The sequence below is a fragment of the Prionailurus viverrinus genome, chromosome A3 (assembly GCF_022837055.1).
Source record: "Prionailurus viverrinus isolate Anna chromosome A3, UM_Priviv_1.0, whole genome shotgun sequence".
NCBI classification, from domain to species: domain Eukaryota; kingdom Metazoa; phylum Chordata; class Mammalia; order Carnivora; family Felidae; genus Prionailurus; species Prionailurus viverrinus.
The window spans coordinates 74018515-74045044 of NC_062563.1; the positions used below are offsets into that span (position 1 = coordinate 74018515).

Genomic DNA, 26530 nt, shown 5'->3' on the forward strand with positions numbered 1-26530 from the left:
TTATTATCATGATTGGATATTGAATTTTATCAAATGCCTTTTCTGCATCTATTGAGATGATCATATGATTTTCTTCTTTCATCCTGTTGTGATGTATCACACTGATGATTTGCATATTTTGAACCATCCTTGCATCCCCATAATAAATCTCACTTGCTCATGGTGAATGATCTTTTCAGTGTGCTGCTAAATTCAGTTTGCTGGTATTTTATTGATAATTTTGGCATCTGTATTCATCAGAGATAATGACCTGTTATTTTTCTTTTCTAGTGGTGTCCTTTTCTGGTTTTGGTATCCAGATAATACTGGCCTTGTAAAAAGAGTTTGGGAATGGTCCTTCCTCTTTGGTTTTTTGGAAGAGTTAGAGAAGAATTTGTGTTAATTCTTCTTTAAATGCTCGGTAGATTGCACTAGTAAAGCCACCTCATTCTGGGCTTGCCTTCATTGGGATAATTCACATATTTTTCAGTAGAAATTTTCAGTTACAATTTTTAATTTGAAATTATTCTCCACTTTGGCCATTTTTAAAAGTAAATGTTGGGGCGCCTGGGTGGCTCAGTCGGTTGAGCGTCTGACTTCAGCTCAGGTCACGATCTCGCGATCTCGCGGTCCGTGAGTTCCAGCCCCGCGTCGGGCTCTGGGCTGATGGCTCAGAGCCTGGAGCCTGCTTCCACTTCTGTGTCTCCCTCTCTCTCTGCTCCTCCCCCGTTCATGCTCTGTCTCTGTCTCTGTCTCAAAAAAATAAATAAATGTTAAAAAAAAATTTTTTTAAAGTAAATGTTAATTGGTAACAGTTTTTTATCAACTCTGTCATTGCTTCCATTACCTCAAACATTTGAAACCTTTGGCATCTTTGAATTCCTCTTGTTTTTTGATTCTGGAGTCTCTAACTTTTACAGAAAGAGTTGGCTCAGTTAAAGTCAAAGCAACACTCCACTCCCTTGGGGTTTCCTTTTATATCTAAAATCTCAGTAGATGTCATGTTTATCTAGAAAGTGGCTGGCTACATTGTGACAAGGGCATGAGAGAGTCCTTGGCATTAATCCCACTTCTGACAGGAATCTGCTTGGTCATCACAATAGGACAGTCATGCCAATGATGGAAAGATGACAATACAAAAGTTAGAGATGTACAGTTTCTTTAATTTTGAAGTACTGGAAAGCTTTAGGCATGGTTACATAAGGCAGGAACTAACAGCATTTCCTAAGCCAGTGTTAAGGCTTCCCAAGTCCCCAGAGTGCCCCAGTGAGACAGACAGCCATGCTTATGAGGATTTTTTTCCAAGTAGAAGAGGCTTCCCTTAATGTTCTCCTGAGGTTTTATTTTATACCTTTTTATATTCTCTCTCCACCCTAAACACATACCCAAATGTTGAGGATAGTCTGAATCAATGCCTGCAAGCTCGGGAGGTATAACCACTATAAAACAATTCTCACACACTGCAACGTGTTTACATGAGATCAAGGAAACTGACTTTGGCTTTACCAGAATCTTGCCTCAGCATGCTCTGGTTTCAGGTTGTGTGAGGTTATCTCCAGCACGGTGTGAGATAGGGTCCTTGGTCATCCTTCTGGTCTATGTGTTGTACTTGCCAAGATCTTTGTTTGTCCTTGTTCTTTTTTGCCAAGTCGAGATTGGCTTTGTGGGGGATGACCTTTTTGGGTTTCACTTTATTATTCTCCTCCTATTGGTTGGAGGCCTTAAGAGTTGGGAAACAAGCCTTTGTTGTTTGCCAGATTTGGGGCATAAAGCTCCTCTCCTGCAGCTAGGATGTCAACTCCGTGAAAGCAAAATTTCTGATACACTGCCTTTTCTCCAAATTTGATAACAGTGCTAGCGTTCAGTAAATGATTGTTGATTGAGTGAATAAACTCCTTAACAATTTAACAAGATTTAGGTTCATTTCTAGTCACTGATACCCACTGGTTAGGTATCAGAATCTGAGATTTTGTTGGCATCTTGCTTGTATACCCATAATCCAGCTTGGAAATTTCTGCCTCTTAAGCATTTGGCACCCCTGGCTATCCTTCCAGCTCTCAGGTTAGTCACCATCTGGTTCCTGCCTTTAGGCAATTCCAAACAATGGCGAAAAATGGAGAGGCCCTTACTCCTAGTACCTGCAGCTTTGAGGGTAACTGTCCCCTTTTTCTGGCAGGGAGTGTGTGACATAGGTGATTAGAAGGGATCCAGGGGACCAGGCACCTCCCGTCCTCATTCATATGTGCTGTGAGCTTCCTTCCACGTGGGTGGATGAGTGGTGCCTCCAGTAGTCCCCCCCCCCACAAGGACTTGTCCCCAGGCACCAGGGGGCCCCTGCGCTACTCACCCCCATTTGACTAACCTCAGCTGTCAGCATCTCAGTATCTTTCAGTCACCCCCACTTGTGGACCTATAGGCAAACCAGGATCCTGAAGGGCGATCCTCTCCTCCCCATCTCAGTACCCCCCCCCACTATGAAGAGATGGTTTGGGTACCCCCAAGCATGTATGAGGGGATGTTTGGTTCTCAGCGGAATCCCTCTCCCAGTCCTCCCTGATGCACAAAATAATGTCACCCTCCATCCATCTCAGCCACCCAGTATGAGGAGACGCTGGGATGGCATTGCCAGAATTATTCTTAGCAGAGAATTATAATGAAGGAATCTGTGAATGCTTCTACATTAATATTTTAGTTCCTCTGATACATTTTTAACTTTCAATCTTATGCCATATGTTCCTTAGGAAACCAAGAAGCTTTTACCAATCCACAATTAGAAGCAGATTCTGAGCCTTTTATAAATGTTGGTTTCCTCATCTCTGAACTGATGGATCCCACCACCAAATGACCTCAAGACTGCACTCCAGCACTCGGGGTTTACAGACCTTTTCCTAAATTGTGCTTAGGGCTGAACGGGGAAGGGCCTAAAATCTATCTTCTCCTACTTTATCATATCCCTTCTGAATCCACTTGTATAGATTTATGAACTTAAGCAAAAAGAAGATCCTATAAAGAAAACCATACATTACGGGTTTATAAAGAAACATAAAGGAAATTTTATTTTTGTTTCATTGTTTTAGCCCCAAATCCTTGGATTCTTAATATTTTGTTCCTTGTATCAAGATATTTAAAGTTCTGCTGGATTGTAAACTATGCGTATGGGTGTCTTAGTTCCTTAAGGGTCAGCACTGTGACTGTCATGGTTCTCACCACGTGCCTAACACAGTGCCTTGCTGATAGCACATAGTAAACAAATATTTTTTGAATGAGTAGATGAACGAATGAATTTACTTAACCTGCTTCTCTTAATATATACATGAATTAATCTGTTCTCAAAATGCTCTACAAATCCCTTTTTGGTCAACAACCACATTTACCTTCATTTGGTTAGCACCGAAGGGTGATCTCATCTTTGTGGGGAATGGTGTGACCCATGTAGAATCTGGCCGTGAGACTGCTCTTGGTTAAATAATTTTATCTTCGTACCATCTGTCTGTTAGGAATTAAATGTCTGTTTGGTTCAAATCTAATAACCTAAGGCAAAAAGAACTGAAAAGTCTGTGTTATTGTAGCCATCCCACCTATTTTACATGCAAGGCCTTCTTTGTCAGCGGATTTACAGTGAAACAAAGATCATGCTCACAAGTGACGAAGTGTAAAAATATAGCAAAGATTTGATAGAGTTCCCTGAATTGGAAGAAACCACCATCTCTAGGTAATCCCAATTTTTCTTCTAACCTTTTATGCTATATTTAGGGAGAAAAACCTGCCCCCAGTTTTTAAGAGATGCTGTATGTAATCAGTCACTGCCCATTTCACGTCTGCCTGAAGCATGATGAGCTTGACAAATCAGGTCAGTTCTCCCCTCCATGGAGAAATACACGACTAAACAGCCTGGCACTTCCCTTTCCTCGCTCCACTGGCCTCACAGAGGCCCTTTGTCATCATTGATCAGTGGCTGCTTTGTGAGCTCGGATTGTAAGGGCTGCTAAGAACTGACAATCTTGCTAACAGGTGCTTCTAAATTTACTCTAAAATTTACCATTTTGAGATCTGTCAAAACCACTACATCCTATCCTAAACTTGGTCTGATAAATGGGGAGGAACCTCTGATTCTACATTTCATTCCAATCTGTGATGTTGGAGTGATCTTAACAAGCCCGAGTTCATACAGAGACCCGCCATTGCCTGTGTTGTGTGTAAACTAGGCTCAAACTTTCCTCCAGGACAGCAAGTGCAAGCATACAGGGCACACCATGACCTCGGCAAGGTGTGACCTCATTCACCCAGAGCTTTTCTCTCTAGGCAGAGTTTTTCTTTACTCTGCCCCTTAATTCTGTAGAGTTCTGCACTCACAGCTGCTCTGAGTAGGTAAAAGGTAGCAAGTTTCCTCTTCTCTAATAGGGTGGAAGGAAGTGAAGTTACAATATCTATTAAACCACCCACATGCTGAAATTAACCATTTCAAAGGCCTATTGTTTGGCTATGTAACTCTGCCGAAAGCCGAATAGTTGGTTTTTTAAAGGGAATTTAAAGCTACCTTCATAAATGACTTTCCTTATTCTCTTGATTTACATATTGTTTGAAGCAAAATAATGACTTCCGTATAACTGATAATTTTAGGAGTTAAACCTGCCATTCATGAAAGAGTAGTTTGTTCACTTTTTATCATAAAAAGAAAATGTGCCAGGGCTTGAAAATGCAGAGGTAAAGTGACTTTTTTGAAAGATTAATAGACCCAGGAAATCATCTTCTTACAGTATAATCAGTTGACTCAAACCCACTTGCTCCTGGGGATAAAGAATGCATCACACACAGGTGAGGGATTTTCTGATGAAAGGGAACTTCTCTTACAAGACAGTGGCAGGATTGGAAACAGTTATTTTTATCAAGTCTCTGAACATCTCTCAGATCTCCATTTGGAGGGAGTGGGCGCTACTGGGGTGAATACTCTCCCTTTTTCTACTGTTGTATGGTCACGAGGTGGTAACTGGGGAGGTGTTTGCAGAAGCAATTGTTGGGGTGCATGATTTGCCCCCCTTGAAACAGTGTCCCTGACTGTAATGTTTGGAGTATCTGTGTGTTTTTGTGGGTGTGTGTAAAGCATATTGCCTCTCTCTTTAAGCAGCCTCACCCCAATCCTTTGAAGTTTCCATCATGTTCCATCTTCTCCCCCTCCCTGTCCCTGTCAGTTATCAACTTCCTGTCTGAGGAGTTCAGCTAATGGTCAACTGGCTGAGCTGGCTCCTGCCAGCCATGAGTTACATCACCATCAGTAGCTCTCCTCTCCCTCAGTGATTTAAACTTCTCTCCTCTAGATTTCTCATCCCCGGTAATCCTAATCTTGATCCTCATTAAAGCACCCTATATGCTTTGATACCTCCATTTTTTCTCTGCCTGAATGCCACTTTTCCAATCTTCTTGGCCCTTCATCCCTGTATTTCTCCTATAGCACATACTTCCATTCTTCTGACTAGAAGGTCACACTGGTGCAGATTGCCCTCACCAGACTCCATGTTGCCAGCTACACTAAGGTGCTCTCCACTGTTCCTTTGTTTTCTTTCTTGTCTTTGATTGGCTCCCTCTGCCAGCCATTCAGCAGTCAAACACAATTTTGCCCCTTCCTTACCTTTCTGCCCAAACCCTACCCCTCCACTCTTGGTAGATGGCTTTTCTCCCCTACTTTATCAAGAAAACAGAAGCTATTGGGCATGAACTCCATCTTGGCACTTCTTTATCTCTCCTCCATCTTGTTTCCCATCTTCCAACCCATGTAAACCATTCACATCCTTTCCTCTCAGAGAGATGAAGTCCCTCCTCCTATTCAAGGTGGGTTCCTCAGCTGGTTGCTTGGACCTTAGCCTCCCAGCCATCGGTGCTCCCTGACCATTGCTCTCCTCTCCTGTATCTCCTGTGCTGCTCCCTCAGGATTCATGTCCTCAGCCAAGAAATGCATTTCAGTCTTTGCCGTCCTTACCAAACTCTGTTCAGGAAATAAGTAAATCCTTTGATCCAAACATTTACACACATATTCCAACCCTTACCTTCCTTCTCCTTTCCCCTTCTCATCCAGGCTTTACCAAATCTCTCCTTCACTCTCTAGTCCATTCCATCTGTCTTCTGTCCCTGCCATTCTGCTGGCATGGTGACTTTCTGATTCCCAAATCTTCTCTTTGTCTTGTTAAAAAGGAAGAACTTGTTTCTTCTGGAGTAGCATTGTGCAATAGAAATACAATGCAAGCCACATAGGTAATTTTTCTAGTAATCACATTTAAAACATTTAAAAAGTTAAAAGAGATGGTGAAGTTGATTTTAACAATGTGTTTTATTTACCCAATATGTTAAAAATATTATTTTGACATGTCATCGTGAAAATTATTGAGTCATTTTATATTTTTTAAAAATTATTTTTACTGAGTCTTCAAATATTTTACTGGGTCTTCTATATATTTTACAGTTACAGCACACCTTAATTTGGGTGAGCCACATGTAGCCAGTGGATACCATATTGGATAGTGAAGTTATATCTTTTTAGAAACCATCTTTCCTGGCCCTCGTCCTACCTCTTCCATCATTTCTTCTCAGTGTCCCTTGTCTGCCTCCTCTTCTAGCCATTCACATGGTGTTGGGCCTCAGGCTTGCAACTCTCTTCCTGATTAATCTCCTGTATTTCACCCATTGGATGATGATTCTCTGAGTCCCACCTCTGACTTGCACTTCTAGTGAGTAAAGCCAGACCATAGACGTCTGAAGTTTGACATGGCACCATCTTACAACCTCACTCTTCTCCTGCCAGGTGCTCAGGCAGAAAACTGGTATTCCACTTGCATTCCCTTCCTCCTTCAACCCCTAGATCTAATCAATTCAAGAGTTTTTGAAGTCTACTTCACCACTATTTCTTTAAATATTCACTTGTTTCCTTCTCTACAACCATTGCTTTAGTCAAGATCCTCATCATCCCTCCCTTGGATTATTAGAGTAGCCTCTTCAGTAGCCTGCCCACCTTACTCGTAGTTCCCTCCTTTCCATCCTTTATGACCTCAGTTTTTCACCCTCTCCCCCAATAAATTGATACTCATTTAAAATGTCCAAGTCTGGGACTGTATCCCCATTTTTTCAAAAGCATGGGGAGATGAGACTGTGTTATAGGCTTCAGTCCAAAGCATTTTCAAGATGGCAGGCTTCCCTGAGGGCATCCCATAATTCTCCTGTCTGACTCTTTTCCTTCCACTCCACTTTACTACTGAGCAGCTCTACAGGAGGTTCTGGAAGACATAGGAATACATTTAACAGAATCCAGTTCCTTTTGTTTTGATAATAGAGATCTCCCATGGCTTTGTAGCATTTTCCTCAACATGGATTTATCCTAAAGCAATGATTCTTAATCTCTTTCTCTCTCTCTCAAATCATGTACATCTTTGAAAATTTGTTTAAAACAGATTTTTGTTTTAAAAAATCTGTTTAAAATCTGTTTAAAAAATCTGTTTAAAAAATCTGTTTAAAACAGATTCTTGTTTCCCCCAGAAAAATGCACAGGTGCAAACACAACTAGGCCTGAGTACCTGCAGCCCACCTGGGCTGATAGGTCTTGCTGGAAGACAATGTTGAAATATAGTGCTCAGGTCGTCTGCTGGCTCCCACCGAAAGGGATCAAAAGTTTAGTTTCCCAAGATACTTTGAAAACCCTTGGAGCATTTTATGGCCCATTTTGGAATCTGAAGAAAGCTATGTTTCATACTCCGAGGACACTTTAAACATTGTCTGACTAACAACACTGAAAACAAATCTAAACTTGCATTTCTTGGCTAAATATAGCTGATTTTCTCCACACCAACACCCCTCTTTATAGAAGCTGTTTGCAACAACTTTGTTTCTTACTAGCTTTCTGAACCTCACTCTCCAGTTGGCTTTCGTGTTGTGCTCATCTGGGGTTGTGACTGATTTTCATTACATCTTCAGTCGTTTCAGAAGCTTCCCTAAAAACCTTGGCTCTGAACCCTCTCCTGTGCATCTCAGGTAATCATGTGCTCTGCTCTACCCTTCATTCTGTCATCCCAGCACCCTGGGGAGGGGACAAAGAGGGGCAAACACTGGGCACTGGCTACCTCTGGTGGCCTCCGTGAGGTGCAAGCCCATGTTTTAAGATCTCACTCATCTTAAGTGAGCCTAAGCTTTCTCTTAAGCAGCCCAGCTGCTGAACAACAGGATTGCAGCGTGGACTGACCTCCTCATGGTCCTTCCCTGCCCAAGAGTGTGCTGTTTCCACAGAGGACATGGGGACATGAGGTAGGGACTGTATCCACGGGTAGGGGTGCGTCTTTGGCAGCCTGCACCCCTGGCACTGGACAAGAACAGTGCTGCCTCGTTACTTAACACCAAGTCACGTGCTTGAGTCTGCAGGCCTCCCCTTGGCTTCTTGCCTCTACTCTCTTCCTTGGCAAACTGCTCTTGTGCTCTCTTGGAGCTCAAGCCAGTCCATAGTCCTCTCTCCTGATTATCCAATTTGTTTGCTCTCTTGCCAGGTTCCCTTCTTAAGTTTCTTGCCCAGTGGAAACTCTATTTCTTCTTTGTTTCCCTGAGTGACTTCAAAGTACCACTTGCCCCCAGAGGTCCCTTTGTGTCTCTGCCCCTCCCCCAACCGGGGCTCCCCACCACCTTACCTATCAGGCTCTTAACCTTCCTGAGTTCCACACCCCCCTCCCCCCGCCCCCCAGCGCTAATCCTCACTGCTCTCACTCCCTTCCTGGCTCTCCCGTCCTGAGTGCCAGCTGGGGCAACCAGCTATAAAGAGTTTATTGGACTGAAAAGTGAGTGAATGTTCTCACACACCCTGCTCTTTCCCACCTCAGCAAAGCTTTTCAGAGTCACATTTCCAATGGAATCTGAATCTGGAAGGATTTAGATCTGCTGAAAAATGCCAAACCTCCAGCATTTGGCTGCGTTTGAGATTTTTGGCAGTTCCTCCCACGTCTGATGTTACGAACACTGTTTACAGATGCCTGGAAAGAAGCCTTTAATGCTTGTATTGTGTTTTAACTTGCTTTCCTTTGGAGGCAGGGAATTGTCAAGTAAGTATTCACAGCACTCTGGAAAAGCCCAGGTGTTCGATGAGCATCCAGTACTAAGCGTTCATGCAGAATCCACAACCGCGAAGGGTCTATACTTAACAATCCGCTGAATTTGCCACCATGCAGGTTTCTTCCTTTTGCCCCTCTCATCTTCAGTTTTGAAGCAATACAGCCATAAACATATGCTTGTGAAATAAGAAAGAAACATTCTGAGATTGCTTTACTTTTCAGTTCTTAACTGAAAATCAAGGTGAAAAAAAGCATCGGATTGCCTTTATGTGTATATATATACAATCTCCTGTATATATAAATACGCAGTGTTTGTGCTTGTATGCATACCTCGTATACACTGTATAATATGTGACATATTATACAACCTGTGTGTACCCTGGGAACAAGCCCTGCGTTTAATCTCCAGTTCTGCCTTTGAACCACGCTGTAGCCCCAGTGTACTGCTCCCATCTCAGACCTCGGCTTGCTTTTGTCACACACTCAAACATTCTTAGGTGAAAGAAGAAACCCACGGATTTCATTTGAAAGTCCCACTAAAACAGAAGAAAGAGCAGATGTCCTGGGAAGTGATAATTAATGTGAAGGAAGTGTCTAATTGCGAGAACTGGCATGCCCCCAGCCTCCCGGTTTTGCTCAATTTGGCAGCGGTGACATCAGCCGGGGGTGTCGTTTTGCAGAGATGTGCTCACTCCCTATTCTTCAGTGCAGATAATAATACCATTTGGTCCAATTATCACTTATGATTACATAACATGTTTTGATTGAAGACTTTCTCAGAAAATAAAGGTAACTTGTTTTTCCCCAGCCTGAAAATGCAAGCCTTTCCAGCGGGCAAGCTGCCCTACCAAGAAACACTGGGAATTAGTAGGCTAAATTATGAGTCGAACTGGATTCGGAAACAAAGCATCCATTGTGCATAACTCCCAACGACATCCAGGAGGATGTTATTGTTTTTCTGACAACAAGTTTTCCCCCAGCACACTCTCAAATAAGCAGAGTCCCCAGGCGCATCCGCAAAGGCGCAGAGAGCGTGCGGGAAGCATTGACAAGGCTTCCTTTTTTCTCCCTATTCTGTAGGCGCTTTAGTGCAGAGTTTGCCCAGAGACGCCAGGGTATGAGCTTTCTGAATTTGTAGACTGGTGCACTCTTTCATTTCTGTTTTAGTTCTTTGCTGGCATGCTCGGGAAGCATGGTTTGTGCCACACAGGAATGTCTGTTCACTTGGATAATGCTTGTGCATGAATGAGGTGGTTGCTAATGCGGCTCTAAACTGTACTAAGTTTCTCACTTGGCTTTGTTTGCTGCTTACAAGGGGATCAAGGTAATCCTTTCTCTTTGCATAGCCCAAGAGCAATAACTAATGGATTTGCAACATGCAGCGGGACCTGCTACAGGTCTCCCTTACCCATTTCCTAAACTCCGAGAAGTCTGATTTAAGGGAGCCCCGTGTTACAAAACCTTGGCCTGCTCATGCAAGAGTAGAGAGCTTACCCGTTATAAAAACTCTTTCCTAAGTTTGGAGGCCCAGATCCAAGACTGAGAAGGGAAAGGCAAACTTTGGGATGATGATAGCAGTTTAATGTAGACCATAACCCTAAGGTATAGGGCAGAGTGGGTGCTCTTTCTGTCTTTTATTCCCATACTTCCTACTTGCCCTTTTGTGTAGCATAAATGACCTGGGCACTTGGCCAGCCGAGCCTTTTCCCAAACCTGGCTTGTAAGGCCCACTTCACACCGCGGCATGATCTCTGACCACCTAATTCTGAACAACATAAGCATATCCCTGTGTGAAAAATGGCCAGTAGACTCGGGAAGCACAGCCCCTTCCTTCTCATTCTTAGGCTCCTCTTTAGTTTTAAAACCAGCCTCTCTGGCCCAGGTGTTCTTCCTGGCTCCCAGGAGGTAGAGGGACTGATCCCTGACTATGATGCCTTAGGTGTGTGAGGAAGCCCACCCCAACGCCGATAAATCCAGCCCCCATCACATGGGACCCTGAATGTCAGAATCTACTTTTTCTGGGGGAGCGAGGGAGGGAGCAGGACCAAACAAACCCAGTGGAAGGTCCTCAGAGTGGGGGACAAGAGAGAGGGGAGCCTGACTCTGGCCTTAGCTGAGCACACTGGACAAGCAACCTTGCTGCCTTTTGTTCAACACTGTATTTTTGGTTTTGTTTTGTTTTGTTCTGTTTTTGTCACTCTCTGCTCCAGACCGCCTGTTAGCAGAGCAGCCCCCCAGCCTGAGAAACTCCAGAAGAACAACATCACCAAAAAAAAGAAACTGGTTGAGGTGAGAAAGTTAAGCTGTTTTGGTCTTCGTCTAAGATCAGTGTTCTAAGACCTGCCCAGTGGACACTACCATCTGCTTATGGCGAGATACCTTCAAGTAAACTTGAGTGCAGTTGATGGGTCTCTCTTGTCTCCTCTCCCTTCTACAGAGTGTTGTGTCCCCCATCCCAGAATCACGCCCACCGGGTCATATTCCTTCAGCCCTGCCACCAGGTCCTGTCAGTCCTGACTTACAAATGTCCCATGTCCTTCAAACCTGTCTCCTTTCCCCTAGACCAGTCCCACTCGGGGGCAGGGAAGACACAGGGAGGATGCAAGCTTGTTCTTTGTCTCTAACGTTGTTTGAGCACCCACCATGAGCCAGGTACTACGTATGTGCTTTCCATGAAGTATTTCATATAATCTGTCAAACCCATGAGGAAGGTACTGTTATTTCCATTTTACAGATAAGGACAGTAGCTCAGAAAAGCTAAGCGACTAATTAGGTCCTGTGCCCAAGATCTCCAAGCCAGGAAGCGCAGAGAGATTTAAATTCAGTTGTTCATACTTGAGGATTGCAGCTTTGTGGACCTTCTCTTTTCTAAGAGAGGCCTCTTAACTGTTGTATCTGCCTCCAGAGTCCCCTCCCTCTCTGACACATGTCTTGCTTCCCACAGAATTAGCTCTCTCAAATAGAATACTTCACACTTCACCTCAGCTTTAAGACCCAGGAGATTCCCACATTGCCTGTGGGATTCAAGTGCATGGTTTCAAAACCTGACCCAGGAGCCACCTTTGCAGCCTCAGCACCTGTGATTTGCCACTGCAACTCAAATCTCCAGCCCCCAAGCCCTATACCTAATGTTTTCTGAAGCTGCCATGGCTTTCAGGCCCCTGTGTTTTAGAAGTCTCCTCCTCTTCTATGCCCACACCCTGGTCTTTCCAAGCTCTTCTCTGGCATCTTCTCAGTGTAGTCTTCCTTGATTCTCCTCATCCTGAACATTCCTACACTCCCTCACACACACCCCTCACCCACAGCCCTTGTCACACACACTACTGCCGTTATTTCTTACTCATCTGTCTCTCCTACCACACTTTGAACTCACTAAAGACAGAAGAATCCATCTTAAAACTTTTTATTGGAAAAGGGGGACTAAATGGGGCGATTTATCATGAAACAGAGCACAAGCCAGAAGATGCAGGATCCGGAAGGTGAAAAGCCATCATAAACCAAGATGGCGCCACTTTCTGCCCACTGTGGTTGTCTGTCTGATGCGTCCTTCTCTTTTTCTGCACACTTCCTGCACTATTTTGGTAGACAAATGGGTATGACCCAGCACCTGAGTTTGTATCTCCTCACTTAGTTAAACAGCCCAGCCTACCAATGTCCTCAATTCTAAATTCCTGGGAGAAACCATGTGACTGGCCCAGCTCGAGTCAGTTGTCCATTGGGATGAGGGGTCACATTTTACATAGACAGTTTCTGGGAAACACGTGGGGGTAGGGAAAGGCTGAGATGAAAGGAGGAGAAATGCTCTTCAGGCAAGGGCTATTTTACAAAGCAGAATTATAAAGGTAGGAAAGCTCATGATGTATGGGCTAAATAGACAATGCAGCTTCACCGAGGGTACAGAAGATGTGTGAGTAGAAGTAATTGTGCCAACTTAGGAGTTTGGGCTTTATCCCAAAGGCAGTGAAAGTCAGTGAATGTTCTGGAGTAAGGAGGGGTTGTGGTATTTTAGGAGCTTTGGGGAAAGAAATCAGGGAACCTAGAATCAGGGACCCACATCTTCTTAACCTTGTATCCCACCAACCAACACAGTGCCTGGCACAGAAGTGCTGGCAACAGGAAGTGTGCATCAAATCGCATTAATAGCTGATCCTGAGCTTAATCATGGAAGATAAGACAGGAAGAAGAAAAAGACTATAAACCCAGAACAGCATCTAGTTGTTGGGGGGAAAAATGCAAATTATGTTGAAACTCTGTAGGGCAAGCACCAAGCAACAGAATGAACATGGCTTTTGCCTCAGTATCCGGCCCCTGCCAGGCCCAGTGGCATTTGCGGGAATCAAAGCAAACCTCCAGGCCACCATTCAGCTCCCCTGAAGAGTGCCTGCCAAGGGACAGACATACAACTTCTAGGTGACCTTTACAGGGCTTCTAATCAGTAGACCTTGACTCCCCTCCAGTGCCTGGAAACCTATCTAGCCTATTTAGAAAGTTCCCTGTAATTCTGTGTGTTGGCCTGTCCCCCTAGCTTTTCAGGGAACTAAAGAAAGGGCTGCGTTGTAGCCTCAGCTAGTCAAGAAGCAAAATGCTTTTTGTGGGGTATTGGCTGTCTAACCAGCCATGCGGTTCCCATGAGGTAAGTGGCTGCTCCCAGAGTGTGGGTTTGTGCCTCTGCGCTTACTTCCTCTGAGAGCCGCTTTTATCTGTGTGTGGGAACGTAGGAGCTGGCTCTCGACCACGTGTTTGGCTACAGGGGATTCGACTGTCGCAACAACCTGCATTACCTGAACGACGGTGCGGACATCATCTTCCACACCGCGGCGGCTGGCGTGCTCCAGAGCCTCTCCACGGGTAACTCAGCCCGAGAACCCCCCTCTGAGGACAGGACCCCACTTTAGTCCCTTTGTGTGTACTCCCCCACTCTGGAGATGCCCCCCCAAACTGACGCATTCTTATCCTGATAGAGCCCTTTCACTCGATTCCAGACTGGTATCATTTGGTCCTAGAAAGTGTGGAGGCCTCGTTCAAAGGTCACAGCCGTCTTTCTTTCGAACAACACCCTGCTGTCAGCCCTCTGAGGGAGGTGTCCCTGTTTCCCATCAGCTGCTCAGATGCTGGGAGGGATGGACAGAAGCCAGAAAGAGGGTGTAGGGAGTGGAGAAATTCCTTGTGGCAGGTTACCAAGAACAGAGCACAGGGGAGATTTTCTTGCTAATTTGTTAGGGGCGACCAATTTTTTAGTAGCTCAAATTTTCAAGTTTTGCGTAGTTAACCAGATTTACCATAAGGATGAGAACACTTAAACTGTAAGCACCCCAAAGTGTCCCCTAACTGGTAGGGTGAGTCACATGAAACAAATAGTTTGAAAAGAAACACTGCAAGGCAAAGGGAGCATGTAGAAATGAATTTGACACGTACCTTTGCCACCAGATTTAAATATGTTAACATCTTGCCTTATTTGCTTTATATCTTAAAACAGACCCCTTTCTTTTTTTCAAATTTTTATGCTCCTTCCCAATTCCACACACTTATTTAATGCATACATTTTTAGACAGGGAAGTCACTGAGCACATAACGATCTCTTTTTGGGGAGGAGGACCTTGAAATTTTCTATACATTTTCTCCTTTTTTTTTTTTTTAGACATACTATCATTTTAGCAGCAATGTGCTGTTTCCTTGTCTATCAGTGCCATCACTTACCTCCTAGTAGTGTTGGCTACTTGGATGGGTTTACAGTGGCCACTTTGGAAGTCAGCAAACCCATTTTCCATGGTAGATAATAAATACTTCCTGTGATTTCTTCTATTTTCTGTGTTACATGTCGAGTTAGGGCATTTAGGGGGTGAATACATCACCTGTGCCATCCAGTAGGCTCCCAAGTGGATTGGCACTTTGAGAAATAACAATGGTTTAAAAGAGATACCCGAAGTATTTTCTTATTCCACAGACTTCCCTTTCAGATGAGTAAGTGGTGCCATTTTGTTCAGTTAAGTATTATCTCCATTATCACTTTGGACCCTGGAAGCCTTGCACTTGGACTGTGTTCTGGACCCACACAGGCTGCGGGAGGGATGGCAGGGGAGCTGGTGTGTGCTAGAGAATAGATACCAGCTCTTCCGCCAGGCCTGGAAGAGAATGTGTAAGTGTAAAAAATGATCTCCCATCTCCCCAAGGATGATTCTAAAATTGCGAGCTTGTGGCCTTGATCTCTCACTTTGACAAGGCACTTCCAGACCCTATGTAATCCTTCAAGGTTGTCCTGAGAGGTCTCGAAGACTCCCCTGCTCACCATCCCGTGTCTTCCCCCTAGGGAGCCAAAGCTTCTACCTGGAGCACACGGATGACATCCTTTGCCTCACAGTGAACCAGCACCCCAAGTACAGGAACGTGGTGGCCACCAGCCAGATAGGTAGGAGGGTCGTGCCCTAGCTGAGCTTTTTCCCAGCTGAGCAGGGACATTGACTTAATAGCAAATATCTGGAAAGGGGGTTGGTGGGTTGTGGACATCTACCCATTCTGGACATTGCTGTTCTTTTTTGAGCACTCAGTATATCTGTGTCATCTCAGTTGAAATAGCCAGTGATTGTTGATTCTTAGGGATCATAAAGTCAGACCAGAGCCCGATAATCCAAATAAATGGATGCCCCTATCCCTGTGGACTTGTGGAGAATAATTTTTCACCGGCCAGGTGTCAGTTAAAGAGCCCTGTGTCCGAAGCCTGGTGATTGTCCTTGGCAAGGGTAGCTTGTCTGTGTGCCCAGCTCTTCTGCACCCTAGCAAACTGCCAATGACAAATGTGAACTGATTGACACTTCACATTTGTGAAAAGTTGTGTGTGTTTTTTTTGAACTTTGTCGTTTCAAAGGCAGTTTTTTATGAACATACCCTTCTGCTTGTTTTCATTGAACCCATATCCATTTTTAAATTTAATTTGGAACTTCCTGATGCTGGTGTTAAGTGCTTCACTATCAGAAACATGACTTATTTTAGCTATTGTTTTCCCTTGACGCTTCCTCATTGCCATTGCCCACCCAATGCAGTTGATATTACGGAGACCCAAGGTAAGGCTGTTCCATCCGTGAGTAGTTTGAATCTTCACAGCAAAATCGTGTCGCTGTATCGTGTTTGCTGCTTGTATCTGGCCAAACTGCAGATACAAATCACTGATCTCACCAGTTGCCTCTGTGTAAACTCCTCCACAAGTGTGTGTGTGGACATAAACGCTCTTAGGCCTCTGGCTCTAAAAGCACAACAGATGTTTCTCATTGCTTCACCTCCGGCCAGGTCAGGCTATAGGTCTCTTAGGCCCAGTAACTGTAACACCCCCAAGTATTTGTCTTAAAAAGTCTTCCGGGTGAACGTAAGCTTTGCCTTGGCCCCGCCATTCTTCAGCCTTAGTTGTGTGTCATGCCTCCCACATTCAGGAACAACACCCTCAATCCACATCTGGGACGCCATGACCAAACACACGCTCTCTATGCTGCGGTGCTTCCACTCGAAGGGGGTGAATTACATCAACTTCAGCGCCACTGGGAAGCTCCTTGTATCGGTGGGAGTGGACCCTGAGCACACCATCACTGTCTGGCGTTGGCAGGAAGGTAAAAGGAGCCGGGCTGTCTGTCCATCTGGGAGGCTTGCTTGTGTTGCGTGCTGGGCTCAGACTAGATGGGCCTCACCCCGAAAACCATCAAGGGCGCTGCTGCTGGGTCAGCCGAAATGGGCCATCTCCGGTTCCTGGAGAAGCTGCCTATCAGGTCCCTGGACTCCATGGCCAGGGGAGTGCTGGGCTAGCTAGTGGAGGGTCTGTGCACTCTGGAAAAGTGCCCCAGTGCAGGCAGCCTTCCTCCTCACAAAGAAGACCTCAGCCTCCCCCTTTTCCGTCTTAACTCCCTTTCTACCCAAGTTTCCTTGTCCTTGGTATTCCTTCTGTAACCTCCAGATCCTGCCACAGCCTTATCACCCTGGTTCCCTTATTCCAGGAACTGGGACAAGATCTTACCACCATAGTCTCAAAAACACTTTATATTTCGCTTTTGTGAAATAGGGATTCACCTTATAATCAAGGTTTACGTTTCCCGTAACAGGATTTCTCTCTTGCCTTCGCCCAACACACACACACACACACACACACACACACACACACACAGGCTGCTGCTAAATTTATGTTCATGTTAGAATCAAAGATGTGTAATCTTTCAAGTGTATTCTCAGGTTGGCAGAACAGATCCAATTAGTTAGGACGTTAATGAGGTCTGTCTCTGGCAGGGCAGCCTGTATCTAGGGCACTCAGAGCCAAGCGCGCACAGAGGTGGCTCTTCTCCAATTCAGGGCTTCTAGAGACCCATTATCTCAGCACCTCCCCATGGAGGGAGCTGTAAAGAGATGGCAGCTAAGTTCCAATCCCTCCTGAGCCCCCATGTGAGAAAAAGAGGTTGGGGACCTGCAGACTTTTATAATGAGATTCCTTTATCATATTCGGTCCCTTTCTCATTTTCTTGTTGATCAGTGCATTGTGTCCAGAGGGCCCCACAGTCTATGTTTTGGGGATGCAGCTTCATTTCTTGTCCTGTCGAGTTGGCCTGAAATAGACTCGGCCCCGGATGAGACGCTGAGTGTCTTAAACAACAGACTCATAGCCTCGTGGTGTTGAAAGGACTGGAGAAGTCTTCCCGCCTGGTCCTGATCCGTCCCATGGGGCAGTTCCTACAAGTGCATTCCTGACAGGCTGACTCCCCTCCTCCACCAAACCCTTGCAGGGCTGTGGCCTGCATCACTTCCCAAGGCAGCCACCCCCTGCTGGAAATGTCTCATAAAGCCCTTCCTTATAAGAGAACCTAACTTGCTTCCTTATGCCTTTCTTGTACTGCACTAACTCCACTTCTGCAGTGGCCAAGACCAGGTCTGTGCCTAGTTCCTCGGAAGAGGGTTAATCCTGTTGGGCCCTGTGCACAGGCTAGTCTTTCCAGGCTCACTGTCCTCACTTCTGCCATCTGCTCCTCTGGGCAGTTCCTGCTCTGGACCTGCCCCAGCACAGACCCCTTCTCACCCTGGGCCCCTTTTGACCGCCGCAGGGCAGACTGGTGGAGCCAGGACTTTTAAACCAGCTTCTAAACATGGTCAACAGATGCCTTCTCTTTGGTAACTTTCTCCCCTTGTCTTTGCTGGAATCGGCCCGTGGCTGTCTGCAGAAGGGTTCTGAGCCATTGATATCTAATGGTATGTCACCAACCACCACCTCTCCTGAGATGGTTGTGTGAGGGCCTCCCTTAGCTTCAAGTTCTGCTTATAAATGAGACAGTTTTGAGAGAGGTTTATATGCGTGTTACTCTTCTTTTGTTAAAGGACTGTTTTGTCGAACTCCAGGTATGTATGTGTGTGTGTAGTTCACAAACAAAGTTGAGTAAGAAATGAGCTTATTATCTATAAAATGAATGTTGTCAGGCCCTAGATACTTTTTTTTAAATTTTTTTTTCAACGTTTTTTATTTATTTTTGGGACAGAGAGAGACAGAGCATGAACGGGGGAGGGGCAGAGAGAGAGGGAGACACAGAATCGGAAACAGGCTCCAGGCTCCGAGCCATCAGCCCAGAGCCTGACACGGGGCTCGAACTCACGGAGCGCGAGATCGTGACCTGGCTGAAGTCGGACGCTTAACCGACTGCGCCACCCAGGCGCCCCAGGTCCTAGATACTTGTATGAAACTTGTTCTGAGCAACGTGGAAGCCAACGTAAGGCAGGATACAGGCATCTCCACGGTCAGAAGTGTCCATAGATTAAGACCAGGAAAAAACAAACACTTGCTTAGAAGAAAGTGCAGGGGCGCCTGGGTGGCTCAGTTGGTTAAGCGTCAGGCTTTAGCTCAGGTCATGATCTCAGGGTTCGTGACTTGGAGCCCCGCCTTGGGCTCTGTGCTGATGGCTCAGAGCCTGGAGCCTGCTTCGGATTCTGTGTCTCCCTCTCTCTCTGCCCCTCCCCTGCTCGCCCTCTGTCTCTCTCTGTCTCTCAAAAGTAAATAAACATTAAAAAATTTAAAGACAGAAGAAAGCGCAAAATAAAACAGCATACCCCCCTTGGCTCCCAAGAATGATCCTCTATGTATTTAGTGGCCACTTGGGCCACTTCTTCTGTAATCCAGTCATTGGAATCCTTTTTCTTCTGGGGAAGGGAGAGTTGTTTGTGTTTTCCGTATGTGTAGTTTTTTACTGATCTGGTTACTTTTTCATCTCCTGTAAGTGTTGTAATTGTTTTCCCCCAGTGTGGTATTTGTCTCTTAACTTAGTTTACGGTATCCTTGAAGAGCATGGGTTTTTAAACCTCTGAGCTCTCAGTATGGAGGTATTTTCTGGTAAGTCGAACTTTCCATATGTGGAGAGAGAATGACTGTTGTGAGAGGTGACGTGCAGCAAGTCCTGGGAAGGGCCTCTAGGAGGATGAGTCTGAGATGCCAGGCCAGCTATGCCAGAACTGACCACCACTCCACTGGGGAGCCACTTAAAAACAAACACATAGTGAAACAGAAAAAGGGGATTAAGAATACACTGACCATGATGAGCACTGAGAAATGTTTAGACACCGTATGAATCACCATATCGTACACCTGAAACTAACATAACACTGTACATTAACTATACCGGAATTTTTTAAAAAGGTAAATGATGAGGAGGGGCAGGGAAAAGTACACATGAGGTAACAGGGGAGATAATTAAGAGGAAATGGGAACTAAAACATTAAGACTAAGTTAGAAGAAAATGGAAAGAAAAGTTTAAAATAAAAATTAAAAACTCGAAGGCAGAAAAATAATGATGAGGTAAAAACAGATGGGTTTACAATATAGGCTGAAAGACAACAAGGCAGGAGGTGTAGAGGGTGGTGACACTAAGTGGATATTTGCGGAGAAGTCGTGGCACCAGGCTCGGCTCCTGGGGGCTTTGCTTGCACCAGATCGCTTAATCCTCACAACACCTTATAAAATGGGAACTGTTATTATCCCCAAATTACAGATGAGCAAACTGAGGTACCAAGAGATGACAATAATTTTCCCAAAGTTGCTCTACAGATAAATGGTGGAGCTGGGATTTGGTGGGGATAAAAGTTAAAAAGCAAATGAATACAAAAACATAAATGAATGGGCTTGAGGAAAAAAAACCTGGTAATTAAATATTAAAGGTAGAATTTTTAAACCTAAAAGCCATGAAAGACAAAGGAATATGAAGGATTTTTTTTTTCTTAGGAAAGTAAAAGCAGAGAATCTTGGAAAGAAATTAAGAACAGTCTGAAGGAATGCGAGTCTCTAATTACACTCGAGGGGAAGGTTCAACTTCTGGTAGGCAGGAATCCTGTGATGAGGTCAGAGACAGGAGATAGGAAGATGAAGGGTGTCCTTTGTCCTTTTCTGATATCTGGAAGCTTATATCTTCAGGGCCATCCCTTCCTGCACATTCATGGGTGCCTGGATGTGGCTTTGTGGGGGTGGAGCGGGATTGGGGTTATGTTAGCAGCACCTGCTGTTCTGGAAATTTCCCAACCTCTCTCTTCCCCACCTTGGGGTTCATGCCTGAGGCAGGGAGGGTACCATGGAGGAAGAAGGAACACCTGAAGTGTACCCTGGGCTTTGCTGGATGGAGAGCCATCCTGAGCTCAGAGTGTGGGAGGACCCACCTCACCAGACTCTCTCACCCATACAGGCGCCAAGGTTGCCAGCCGAGGGGGTCACCTGGAGCGCATATTTGTGGTGGAATTTCGCCCTGACTCGGACACGCAATTTGTGTCTGTCGGGGTCAAACATATGAAGTTCTGGACCCTGGCAGGCAGTGCCCTGCTTTACAAGAAAGGGGTCATTGGATCCATGGAGGCTGCCAAGATGCAGACGATGCTCTCCGTGGCCTTCGGTGCTGTGAGTTCCAGCAGAAGCTTCCTGAGAGGGGACCCTGAACCCCGGGCATGGGCATGGGGGGCACAGATAGCCACAAAGCTACAAACAGCAAGAAAGCTATTTCCACATTTTCACCTTTATTGGCTTACTTGCAACCTTTATTCCTTTATCCCTTTCCTTAGCACAGAAGGTCAATTTGAGTGTGTTTCTCTTTCTCTAGTTCTAGTTCCCTAACCAAGGAACAGGTGGCTGGGAGGGGACCCTCTTGAGAGGTGCTGTGAGTGTCCTAGTGTGGAAGGTGTCCCTTTGTTTACAGAACAACCTCACTTTCACGGGTGCCATCAACGGAGACGTCTACGTGTGGAAGGACCACTTCCTTGTCCGACTGGTGGCCAAGGCTCACACGGGCCCTGTCTTCACAATGTACACGACCCTCCGGGATGGACTCATAGTGACCGGTGGCAAAGAGCGGCCGTAAGGCGAAACTCCTCTGGGAACAACTGATCTTTTCTTATTGTGCTGGGAGAAACTGACAGAAGCATCTCCCACTGGGAGAAAACGCAGATTTTCTTTCTCCCATCTTGCCTGCATCAGGGAGATGAGTCTGCCATCTCTCCAAGAGGGCCCTGGGCAAAAACCTTCAGAGTACAAGTCAGAGAAGGAGAGAGGTGGTTTAATGGTAGCGGAAAATCCAGAGAGGTATTCTTGAATAGACTCGAGTGACTATGCTCTTCATCGAGTGTTACTTCCCGTAGGTCTCGGGGACAGGAGGACGGAGAGGCAGGGAGAGAAGTTCCCCTGGGGACAGAGATGTAAGAAGGAAGCAGAGCAGCAGAGAAACGTTTCTCTTTGTGTTTGATCTAATCAAGACACGGTTTGGTATTTTAGATCGCAGTCTTCTTTCCTTCTGCCATAGTGGCATTTGAAAGTATTCTAGTGAAATGGTTGTCACTTCCATGTTGGCAGGGCCAAAAAAGAAGCCACCCTGGAGGGTCTGTCCTGCTGGGACCCGGTGGCCTTGACGATAGGGACAGGGGACATGGAGCATCAAGGGCAAGTCTTAGGATAAGGCCCAACTTGCCAAGGTCCTCTCACTCCTTTTTAGGACCAAAGAAGGAGGTGCTGTGAAATTGTGGGACCAGGAGATGAAGCGCTGCCGGGCCTTCCAGCTGGAGACGGGGCAGCCGGTGGAGTGTGTGCGCTCTGTGTGCCGAGGCAAAGTGAGTGGGTGGGCCGGTCTTTCCCCAGCTGTCCCTATGGGGCTGGGCCCAGAAGGGGCCCAAGAGAGAGAAGGAGTTCAGCCATACTCTTTCCCTGTGCCCGGGTGCTAAATCCTTAAAACAGGCTTCCAAGGTGCTACTTGCACTGCGGTGGGAGTCGGCTTAGCAGGGTCCCACAGACCCAGGCACAGACTCTTCTGAGTCAGCACTGGCTGTATGACCTTGGGTGTGTTACGTACCCTTTCTGTGTCCAGGCGGGTGGTTGTGAGGGTCGCGTGCGTTATAATGTGCGATGCCTTCCATTATGCCTGGCTCAGAGCCACATTCTGTGGATGTCAGCTGCTACTGTTATAGATGTGATTATAGATGTGATTATAGATGTGATTATAGATGTGATCTCTGTGTAGGCACAGAGATAGTAAATAATTTGCCATGCGCACGGTTACATGGTCAGTAAGGGGGGACAGTAAAGGGCCATCAAACTGTCTGACTCAAAGCCATAGGTTGTCAAGTCCTACCTGGGCTGAATATCAGAAACAACTGTGGAGTTGTTTCTTGTTGTTGTTGTTTTTAATATATGGCTGTCCACGTACTTACCCAGAGCTGCCAAATCAGAGTCTTAGCCATGACTTGTGTGTTCCTTTTCTTCTTTTCTTTTTTTAATTCCCCAAGAAATTCTGAGGTCCTTAAAAAAACAAATCTTAACCTCTGGTTCATACCCTGTGTCTATAGTTTTGAATTGTTAGCAGTCTAAGAATGTGCCTTCTGGATGTTCCCCATTGAAAAAGGCAGACCTGACTTAGAGTCTCCATAATTAGAAATCGAGAGCTTTGTTTTTAGATAGATAAATACCAGTCATCTGGTAGGTAGGCAGACATCTGGGAGATGAAGGCAGAGGTAGGCCTGGAATGTGGAAGTCCTCGAGAGATGGCTCGTTGTTTAGTGTGAGGAAGAATTTGGGAAGACATTGAACGGTCCAACAACAGAAACAGACTACCCCGCTCTGTCATGAGCTTGCCGTCAGTGGAATGTTTTGGCAGAGACCAGATGATGGCAGTCTCTGTGCTGACACACTCATCCATGGCTGAGGGAGAAAAGGAAAAGTGAGGAGGTCACGGAAGGGCGGGCGATTTTGTTGTTAACAACACAACCTGTCCCGGCTCTTCCGGCGTTAATACCATTGCCAGCAGGGGCCACTTTCCCACGTTGCTCTAATAGTGTTTGCCTTTAAGTTATTATTTAAAATACAAATCTTATTTTTTACCTATTTTCATCCATTTGCCTACCAATCTCTCACCTACTAGATTCCTAATAGATCATAAAAATGTTTCATTTTAAATTGTAGCAAAATATAAGTAACATAAAATTTACCATTTTAGCCATTTTTAGGTGTACACTTTAGCGGTATAAAGTACATTCCCACTGTCGTGCAGGCATCGCCACCATCCACCCACAGAACATTTTGCGTCTCGTAGAACTGAAACTCTGTAGCTATGAAGTCCTCACTCCCCTTGCCCCTCCCCCTCCGCAACACTCAGCAACACCGTTGGACTTTCTTCTGCATGTTGGACCAGGTGCGCCATAGGAGTACTATCATACAGCGTCTTTTTCCTAATAATGTTTTTATGACAACAGGGGAAAATTTTAGTAGGAACCAAAGACGGAGAAATAATTGAAGTTGGTGAAAAAAATGCCGCTTCCAACATCCTGATTGATGGGCACATGGAAGGGGAGATCTGGGGTCTGGCCACACACCCCTCCAAGGACATCTTCATCTCTGCCAGCAACGATGGCACAGCCCGCATCTGGGACCTGGCCGACAAGGTGAGGGGTCCACTGTGCTCTGATGCCCACAGGTGGGGCCTGGCCAGAGCCCAGAGTGAGGAGGGTTGGATCCAGAGTTGGGGGGTGCGGTGGGTCTGCAATTAAGTTAGAAAGCCTGGTGATGAAAGTCCCACTCACACACGCCCAATCTGTCTGTCTGTTAGCTGCATATACCCATGTGTAACTACAGGACAGGAATAATCTGGAAATGAAGTTTCTTTGTTGTAAAAAAAATCCACAAAACCTAAAAAATAAAGAGATATGTCTTCCCTGGATGGGAAGACTAAAAATGACTTAAAATTTCAAATGTTCCCAAATAGGACATTTCAGTCAAAACCCCAACAAAGTTCATGGGGCACCTGGGTGGCTCAGGCAGTTGAGCATCCTACTTCAGCTCAGGTCATGATCTCAGAGTTCCTGAATTCGAGCCCCGCATTGGGCTGTGCTGACAGCTCAGAGCCTGGAGCCTGCTTCGGATTCTGTGTGGCCCTTTCTGTCTGCCCCCTGCCCCACTCATGTGCGCTCTCTCTCTCTTTCTCTCTACTCTCTCAAATATAAATAAACATAAACAAACATAAACAAACAAGCAAAAAAATAAATCCCCAATAAAGTTCCTCTTGGAGTTTGGAAAAAAAATAATTTAAAAAATTCATCTTGAGTAAAAAAATAGCAGGAAATAGTCGGGGTTGGGGCCGGGGCGGTAATTATTGTTACCATGTCGTATCTGATATTTAAAAAAAGTAAGTTCTAATCATTAAAATAGTTGGGTTCATTACAAAATAGCCAGTAAATATTTCAGTCATATTTTTAGTGTGAGGATCAAAGAACAGACTCACAGTATAGTTGTTTTACTTAAGTTACTTTTCAAAATTGTTTGTGTATTATGAACACTGGCTATCATTTATTGAATACCTGCTATACACCAGATGCTTCATATACACGATCATTAATGCTTACAATAACCTTGCAAGACTGGTATTGATATCACTTCTTTTCAAGTGGGAAAATGGGGGGGGGGTGCCTGGGTGGCTCAGCTGGTTGGGGTCTGACTTCAGCTCAGGTCACGATCTCATGGTTCGTGGGTTCAGTCTGCATGCCGGGCTCCACACTGATGGTGCGGAGCCTGCTTGGGATTCCCTCTCTCTCCCCACTCTCTCCCTCTCTCTCTCCCTCTCCCCCTTTCATGCTCTCAAAAATAAATAATAATAATAAAAAGTTCAAATGGGAAAATGGGGAAGTAACTGACACAAACACACCCAGCCAGTAGTGACAGACAGGATTCAGGATTTGAACCAAGAGGTGCCAAAGCTTAAACTCTTTTCTCTGAGCAAGAGGTCAGCAGTCTAAGACTGGAGGATCCAGTCTGGCCTGCCGCCTGTTTCTACAAAGTAAAAGCATGCTCATTGTTTACATAGTGTCTAGGTTGTGGGAGATCATATGGACCACAGACCCTACAATGTTTACTACCAAACCATTTACAGAAAAAGTTGACCAACCTCTGCACAAGCTGTTCTGATGAAAACATACTGCCCATCTTGGTTCCTCAGGGACAGTTACTATAAGAAGCAAGACGTTTGGAGGCCCAAAGTGGCAGCAGAGACGGCCTGACTGCTCTGGCCTGGGTGCAGGATTTCCCTTGGAGACCAGCCAAGAAGGCCTAGGGCTTAGGTCGTTCTACTTTGTATCTATGTAGAAACTGCTTAACAAGGTGAACCTGGGCCACGCGGCCAGATGTGCAGCCTACAGCCCTGACGGGGAGATGGTGGCCATTGGCATGAAGAATGGAGAGTTTGTCATCTTGTTGGTGAACAGCCTGAAAGTCTGGGGGAAGAAACGAGACCGGAAGTCTGCTATCCAAGATATCAGGTACATAGCAGGTCATCTGGGCAGGGAAAAGAAGGGCACCCATTCTCCTTCTCTGTGGTTACCTTTCTGGAAGGGTCATGACTGGAATGAAGAATTCAGTTGTGGGAGGGTCCCTTTCAACGAGCCAGCCGTGGAAGGAGACTCCCTCACACATTAATTCCCAGACATGTCTTTGCTAAGTTCCACGAAGAGTGTGGTTAAAAACTGCGTGTACGACGCCATTCTGCATAAGGCTGCATGCATCCACTCCTGTACTTCCATGGGATTGGATACAGAGAAATTGCTGAATTCCCTAGAATGCTAACCACATGCGAGTCATGAAGTGAGATCTCATTGCCTTTGAGCTTGGGAGGCCCATTCCAGAGCAGACCTGACTAGCCCTTCTCACAGACCATGCTCTTGGATTGCTTTTTCTAGAATCAGCCCAGACAGCAGATTCTTAGCCGTTGGTTCTTCTGAACACACAGTTGACTTCTATGACCTCACTCAGGGCACAAGCCTGAACCGCATTGGCTACTGCAAAGATATTCCAAGCTTTGTCATTCAGATGGATTTTTCTGCGGATGGCAGATACATTCAGGTATGTCTCAGCTTTGCTAATATCTGGGGCAACCAAGAATCATCACCATTATCGTAACAGCAACAGTGGTGGCTTATATTAATTGAGGGCTTGCTTTGCGCCAGGCTGTGCACCCATC

The 26530-nt window shown here is 45.6% G+C and overlaps 1 protein-coding gene across 4 annotated transcripts in view; it reads left to right on the forward strand.

Annotated features, from left to right (window-relative positions):
• Positions 1-26530, forward strand: part of EML6 (EMAP like 6) — a 272470-nt gene that overhangs the window by 240428 nt on the left and 5512 nt on the right. Inside the window, exons 28-39 of one of the 4 annotated variants that reach the window (XM_047852481.1) lie at positions 10369-10377; positions 11264-11342; positions 13772-13901; positions 15361-15459; positions 16091-16111; positions 16475-16648; positions 20735-20943; positions 21239-21396; positions 22028-22142; positions 23778-23966; positions 25660-25832; positions 26250-26412. In XM_047852481.1, the coding sequence (XP_047708437.1) occupies positions 10369-10377; positions 11264-11342; positions 13772-13901; positions 15361-15459; positions 16091-16111; positions 16475-16648; positions 20735-20943; positions 21239-21396; positions 22028-22142; positions 23778-23966; positions 25660-25832; positions 26250-26412 (1519 nt within the window). Of the gene's footprint in view, positions 1-10368; positions 10378-11263; positions 11343-13771; positions 13902-15360; positions 15466-16090; positions 16112-16459; positions 16649-20734; positions 20944-21238; positions 21397-22027; positions 22143-23777; positions 23967-25659; positions 25833-26249; positions 26413-26530 lie in introns of all 4 variants that reach the window. The other 3 variants (XM_047852480.1, XM_047852479.1, XM_047852478.1) reach the window with 3 other exon arrangements.